We start from the raw sequence: 6990 nt of genomic DNA on the forward strand, positions 1-6990 counted from the left end.
AGTATTTAGTCTCGTTCTCCCCGCTTTCGGCTGCTTTGAGCGCTCTGTGTAGTTCTGCTGCTTTTAGAGCTGGCCCTACTTGGGGCTCTGCTAGATTCGCTGCTGCTTATCTGCTCCAGGTTTATAGGCATATCTAAGACCCTAGGGCCCCCGCGATATATCGGTGTTGGTGATGGTGGTGATGGTGGTGGCACGTCGTTTAGGGGTGCCCACCTCGACGCGCTCGGTAGACCACCACTATGGGGGTTTGGGACCTCCATAGCGGTTCCTGGGGCCTCAGGGGGCCTTTCTCGATCGATTGACGCGTTAAAATGACGTGTTTAGATTGAGTGTTGATTTTGATGTTCCGAGCCCCGCTATTCTTACTATATACCTGATGTTGTCAGGGGAAGGAGAGCACCACAGGAGCTAATTTGCCGCTGAGATATCTTTGAATACCTTCATCGTTGCTCTACATTGGGCAATTGTCCGATCACGCTCCACTACTATCTCAGAAAGGGCGAACACTAATGAATCAATACGTTGTCGTCTGTGCCTATACCAACTCAATACTTTAGAAGTATAGTATCCCTGTTGATCCAAGAGATACTAGGTGGATAGAAATGAACGATCAAACGGGTGACCTCACCCTGCCTGCAATATCTGCCCGACGAACTTGTTCTGCGTTGTCGGGGAATTGCCGAGGTGGGTAAGTCTGATCTCTAGGCATCCTTCATAACGCTATTACCATATATCGTCAACTAAAAGGTATGATTTGCTCAAGTGGATATCCGTTGGTCCCACAGAATTCCTTGTTACCCGTCATGGATTAAACCGATTTCCATGTTGTGTGATCACAACCCTGTGTCGAAGGATACTGACGCCTGTTACTCTACATATATTAACGGTCAGTTGGTCTGGGGGGAAGAAGGGATATCTACAAGAATCCTAGCCCAAATATAGACGAGAATATAGTCATTCGTTGATAAGCTTACAGAAAGACCAGCTATCTTATGTAGTGGAAGCCCAATAAATGCTAGATTAAATGTAAGATTGGTTATCGCATTCAAGATGCCAAAGGTATTGAAATTGAGAAACGATCCTTCTGTTTCCCCGTACTATTTCGTCCAGATATACGATGCTGGGAGACAGTTAAACGCGGTGCCGAAGGAATAGGTCAGAAGGTACAGGGTTGTGGAAGTTCACGCTAATTGGGTGAATTGAAAGGAAGTGCAGCGTTCAACGAAGTGTACACATTGACTTATAATCAAGTTTTTTTAAACCACAAAACCTAGGTAAGAGGGGACTACTCCGCCACTATATCTGAATTTGATCTCTCCTCATACTAATGGAAAGCCTTCAGACGCCATCTTCGGAACCATTTAGGTGCTTTTGTGCCGTCGTACATGATGGCAAAACCAGCGTCTCCACGTTTTATTCGAATCACCTTGACTGGAGTCTTTTAAGTATTGGCTTATGGACGAGTAAAAAAGTTGAAAGCTGCTCATAGTGGAATGTCCCACATATCCTCATAGTCATAGTATATTTCTAGAATGCTACTCGCAGTGATATCTGGTGGTTGAATATTGCATGGTACAAAGCGTTTGATTGAGATCGCTTTGTCTAACCTAAGTGTGGAAAATAGTACTTTACTGCGGGTTTTAGAAAGGCTGTATTATTGGAGCCTGATATTAAAACTCGGCCACAAGAACTGTGGGCATGGCTAAGCAGCAGTGCGATCAAAGTCCTCGAGCCCCCAGAGAATGATTTTGTAGCACTCTATTACACCTCCTCTCGTCTCTTCGGAGAAAATCTCTAGCGTGTCCAAGAAGTGCTTGACACTGCCGCGCCAATCTGTTGGCAACCATATATAGCACGCGCCATTTAATGCAGGAAACATGTGGCTCCGAGCGGCTCCAATCAAAATCATCGCGTTAGCAGTAAAATAGCGGATCCCTGTCCACATCCCGTGATCAAGCCTTGTCAGGTTACCAACAGACTGTAGACTCCACACACAATACTGCAAGCCCAGAGAAGCTATACGAGCTACCTCGGTCTTCAACTGCTCAGAGAGATTCAGAGTATAATTTAGGCATATTCGCAGGAAAGGGCGACATAGGATCTCACAAATGAGCAGGTATCGAGCACGCAGGATATTTTTAAACCAGTCTACCTCTGGCGTGATAGGTGAATTTGGTGGGTCAAACGAGATCTCTTGTGGAAGAGACTTATACCAGTCTTCAACGTGTGAGCTAAGGATCTTGTAATCCCGGAGTAAGGCTCGGACTTCGGTTTCGTTGGGGGGTCCTCTTAGTTTGTGCCTGGCATTTACTATGCGGTTGATGAGGTGACGGGCTGCTATATCCGCAAGATAGTAATACCAGGTGATGGTCTTGGTACTTTGGACTTCAAGTGGAGTGTCGCTAATCTCTGGCGGTGAGGGAAAGATGAGTTGATCCTCAATATATTCTAGAACAGAGCCGGGGATTTCCAGCTCATAGCGAATTTCTCTATAATATGTGGGTGAGAGTAGGTCGCACTTTCGGGCATTGAATACCTACAATTCAGACTTGTATGCGGTGTGAAAAATGGCATGAGCCGTAGCCTGTGACACCAGCTCCAGGGACCAAGGGTCTGAAGATCCCATGGACTTCCTTGCAAGTACGGCTGAATAGAAACAGTTCCCAGCCATTGTAAAGTGCTTCCACGCGTCAAGTGGCTGGAGGTTACACATAAACCAAATACTTCGATATTGAATAATTAGCGAATTATGCTTAAAAAGCATGTTAGATTCACCATACCCTGCTAGACACAAACATTGCGCTGACTCAAGGGTGTTCTTGCTCATGGCGCACCCAAGCCGTTTCGCCGCAACGCTCCAGAATCGGTATGCTATATCCAGATCACTGCTGCGACCAGGTACAGGAAGATTACCAGGTGTCTCAAGCATATTTTCCTGACACAGCGCACCAATCGCGCAGACAAGCATAACAAGACAGGTACGCGTTGAAAAGTCAAGCCCATTTTCGGATACATGGGTCATATAGCGATAGAGCGTGACCATATCGAGCATGGGGTTCTTATCGTGAACCACACGACGATAGTTTACCAGCAGTCTGTTGAGCTCTACCATGGCGATTGGGGGTAGCTCATCCGGCATTGGGATAGGCTTTCCGTTGTCCACAGGGATCTTGCCGATTTCCGAGGGGAATACATGCCATCTGACAACGCTATCCAACCCTTCCGAGGAGATATATTGATAGGGCGAAGATACGTTAGACAGCTGGTTAGTCCAACGATCTATAGCGAGTCGAGGGCTAGAACTGGGTCCTTGCGACAAAGCAAGGGGGGCGAAAGCTCCCGTGGGGCCCGACTGCATTGTCTCCTGATGAACATTGGTCTTAACCAGTTCGGTCAGTTGCTCAATGGCCTGAAGGATCCGAGAACCCACGTCATAGCTTCTGTCATCGGCGACCGGACTTCATGAGTGAGGCGGAAACCGGGGTGGGAACCCAGGGGTTAACGTACAAGACCGTGGTTGCGGCGTCAACAACATCATACTGGCAGTCGGAGCGGGTTCGATGGCAATATCCACACACCGGTCGACGACCATCACATTTTGTCTTCCTCGAGCGGCAGACGGCACATGCTATGGCAGCACGGGTCCGCTGGCGTTGTCCTTGAGTCGCGGCCGTGGTCTTGGCCGTCTCAGTGCACAGCCCCTTGCTTGGTCGTTGCTCCCCGGAATCTGCACGTGTCGGGTCCATTAGGAGCATTTGCCAGCTCGTCCAGCATAGAATGTAAAGAATGTATGCGTGGTCAGAAAGTTCGGCTTAGCCAGGTCGGCTCTTACGCGATGGGCGTGGGTCACGTCACTGATTATTGGTATTAGTCATCTATGCTGACTCACGAAAGGGCCGGCTTTTCCGCGATATTTCCGATACATGGAACACCGAGTTACGTTTGTTCCGGAGGAGCCGTCACTGGGGGTGCACGGGGTGTATAGATCACTTGCCGGGAAATGTTTCTACATTACTGATTGAAACAGATATCGAATTGACTAGGATGATGGTACGGAAATTAAAGCGGATTGGACACTGTAGGAGTTCAAATAACAGTGCATATACTTGACGTTTTTTTAAGTACGAATGGATGAATCGATAGCCGCCAACGTAGCCCCATCCAAGTCCTCTTCAGGCAAACCAAGAAGCTTATTGACATCCTCATAGGTACCGTCACCATTGGGATAAAACGCCCGGGCGAATAGGGATTTGCCGAAGCCTTCCAGTTTTCCTTCCGCAATAAGTCTCATGCCCTCCTTGTACCTTTCCTCAGTGGACTCATATGTGATGCGCCACTCCGAATCTCGAGTTTTGGTCACTCTTTTCAAACTTTCCAATACATCTCTCTGGCTGAGGTGAAAGCTAGATACATATACTGGGCCATTCGCAAACTGCGAGAGAGTCACAGAGACATCATCTTCATCAGCAGGAAACTTCTTGAGACTGAGGAGCGCTGCTACCGCCCGAGCGATCTGCGGTAGTGTAGAGAAATTGACGGCCGTTGTACCGTCATCGTAAAATGTTGCCGTGCGCGTCTTCAGGTCAAATCCAAGGAGCTCAGGACCAACCGTGAGACTGTATTCGTACCAAGGCCCGGTGAAAAACGCGAACCAGGTCAGCCCAGTCTCTTCTGCGTGACGAATATTGCTAACGATTTTCTCTCCAACTGGAAGATCCTTGCGAAGACCTTCTTTGCCATAAACATCCACACCATAAGCATTTGCGATAACATAAGTCACCCCTGCCTCTGCAGCTGCCCGGACCAATTTGCTGTGCGTATCTGTGGGAGCGCTCAGAGACAGAGTGATGATCAGAAATTCTTTGCCCTTCAGCGCTGAAACGAGGGAGGTCTCGTCGTTGTAGTCCACCACTGCAGCTGTGACACCTTGTGGAATCTCGTTGGTGCTGCCTTGACGCGTGATAGCCGTAACATCATGCTTGCCGGTTTTCACTAAAGCTTCCGCGATGAGCTTGCCGATTTGTCCCCCGGCCTGTGAGAGGAACATCAACTTTATAGCTTAGAAAACCAAGTCGAAATACTTACGCCGACAATGGCTACGGCCTTCACGTAGTTTGAAGACCCCTGGGGAAGGTTCTTGGCGTAGAGCAGAGACATGATGAGTATTGAAAGATAGGTACTTCGATACGTTGAAGGATCATCGGAACGAGAAGCCAGGTGTAGATATAGCCCTGTTTAGAATCTTCCAGTCCAGTGTCTTGAACATTCATCAGCATTGACTTTGATTTATAAGCTTGCGCTCTCGGTCTTCCTTTACTCTTAACTCCGTGTAGAGTTCCTATCCCACGGTGGATACGCAAATGGCTACAGTCAGGTCATCACTTCACACGGTTTTAAGGTTTGGACTCCACCATCAGAATAGGTATGGCTTCGTAGGCTAAGAACTATACCTTGACCCACATAGATCAACTATAGCAGTTCCCACCAATGATGGACGTCATGACATAGCTTGGGCAAATTATCGTGACCCGGCATCGGGGAATATCCGCGACGCACACGTCATGCATAATTGTATGAGTTTGTCAGCTCCCTTGGTTTTTGTATCAGTTTCATCCGAATCTTGACTAATCGTCGCTCAGGTACAATTATGGAATAAATAAACATATATATAATCGGCTCCGTTCCTTTTTTGCCTTTCGGGTCCTTCTATTGATGAAACTAGTATCTTGGTACATTTTCCTCTCATTCAACTGCTGCAAGATCGCAGAAGCCTTCCCTGACAAGTCCCAGGATGATTTCGAACAATACAGAGTCTGCGTACCGACAGCTCGGCAACAGTGGGCTCAGAGTTTCTGTACCCATTTTGGGATGCATGAGCATTGGTGACAAAAAGTCGATGCCCTGGACGCTCGACGAGGAAGACGTACGAACTGCTCTTACCGCCATTTGACATTATATTCGCTAACCGCATAATAGGCCCTCCCTTTATTGAAAGCCGCCTATGATAGAGGGATTAACACCTGGGATACTGCCAATGTCTACAGCAATGGCTCCTCAGAGATCATCATTGGCAAAGCTCTCCAGCATTATCAAATCCCACGGGAAAAAGTCGTTATCCTAACCAAGTGTTTTTGGGGTGTGAGTGAGGAGCCGGGTATGACCATTTCTGCCCATGATCTCCGTTGGATTTGTTTGCTGAACCAGGAAAGAGATCCTGCACTGGTATAATCGGGATCACATAGAAGGCACTCCGAAATACCAGAACCAATACGGCCTCTCACGCGCAGCGATATTTAACCAAGTCGAGGCCTCGCTTCATCGTCTAGGCACTTCATACATTGATCTTTTACAGATCCACCGCTTCGACACGACTACCCCCATTGAAGAAACCATGAAAGCACTCCATGATCTCGTACAATCAGGAAAAGTTCGCTATGTTGGCGCAAGCAGCATGTACGCCACGCAATTTGCACAGATGCAGTTCTGTGCTGAACGCAATGGTTGGACGAAATTCATCAGCATGCAGAGCCAGTACAGCATGCTTTACCGGGAGGATGAGCGTGAGATGATCCGCTTCTGCAAGGACACGGGCGTTGGTCTTATACCATGGGCTCCATTGTTCCGGGGCCATCTGGCCAGACCATTAGAAGCCAATCGGTCTACAGCGAGGAGTAAGTTGGCTGATGAATCGTTGTCGGAGGTGGATGTACAGATCATCAAACGGGTGCAGGAAATTGCGGACAATCATGGTTGGGTTATGGCCCATGTCGCTCTGGCTTGGATCCTGAAGCGGGTGTCAAGCCCTATTATTGGATTTAATTCGGTGAAAAGAATCGATGAAGCAGTGAGTGTGCGGGGTAAGGTATTAACAGAGGAGGAGGAGAGGTACCTTGGGGAGCTTTACAAGGCGAAGGAGTTTATTGTTCCAGAAACGCTGTAAAGGAGGGGTGTGCTCTATCTTGCCGGAGCGAGTGTGGATAACAAAAAAAA

The 6990-nt window shown here is 48.0% G+C and overlaps 3 protein-coding genes across 3 annotated transcripts; 1 reads left to right on the forward strand and 2 right to left on the reverse strand.

The window, feature by feature from the left end:
- Window positions 1-1678: 1678 nt before the first annotated feature.
- On the reverse strand, window positions 1679-3760 carry BDV27DRAFT_139831 (Zn(II)2Cys6 transcription factor). The gene is made up of 4 exons (XM_032069530.1): window positions 3508-3760; window positions 2781-3440; window positions 2541-2723; window positions 1679-2489 (listed from the first exon to the last, which is right to left on the reverse strand). The coding sequence occupies exons 1-4, from the start codon at window positions 3753-3755 to the stop codon at window positions 1703-1705; spliced, it is 1878 nt and encodes a 625-aa protein (XP_031920253.1). The 5' UTR covers window positions 3756-3760; the 3' UTR covers window positions 1679-1702.
- A 351-nt stretch (window positions 3761-4111) lies between these two features.
- Window positions 4112-5157, reverse strand: BDV27DRAFT_171048 (uncharacterized protein; the record flags this gene model as incomplete). The annotated part of the gene is made up of 2 exons (XM_032075495.1): window positions 4112-5032; window positions 5086-5157. 2 exons carry the CDS (start codon window positions 5155-5157, stop codon window positions 4118-4120), a joined length of 987 nt encoding a protein of 328 aa, XP_031920254.1. The 3' UTR covers window positions 4112-4117.
- A 634-nt stretch (window positions 5158-5791) lies between these two features.
- On the forward strand, window positions 5792-6940 carry BDV27DRAFT_171050 (aldo/keto reductase; the record flags this gene model as incomplete). The annotated part of the gene is made up of 3 exons (XM_032075496.1): window positions 5792-5923; window positions 5977-6154; window positions 6210-6940. 3 exons carry the CDS (start codon window positions 5792-5794, stop codon window positions 6938-6940), a joined length of 1041 nt encoding a protein of 346 aa, XP_031920255.1.
- Window positions 6941-6990: the final 50 nt, after the last annotated feature.

This window comes from Aspergillus caelatus (genome assembly GCF_009193585.1).
Source record: "Aspergillus caelatus strain CBS 763.97 unplaced genomic scaffold BDV27scaffold_545, whole genome shotgun sequence".
In the NCBI taxonomy this organism is placed as follows: Eukaryota; Fungi; Ascomycota; class Eurotiomycetes; order Eurotiales; family Aspergillaceae; genus Aspergillus; species Aspergillus caelatus.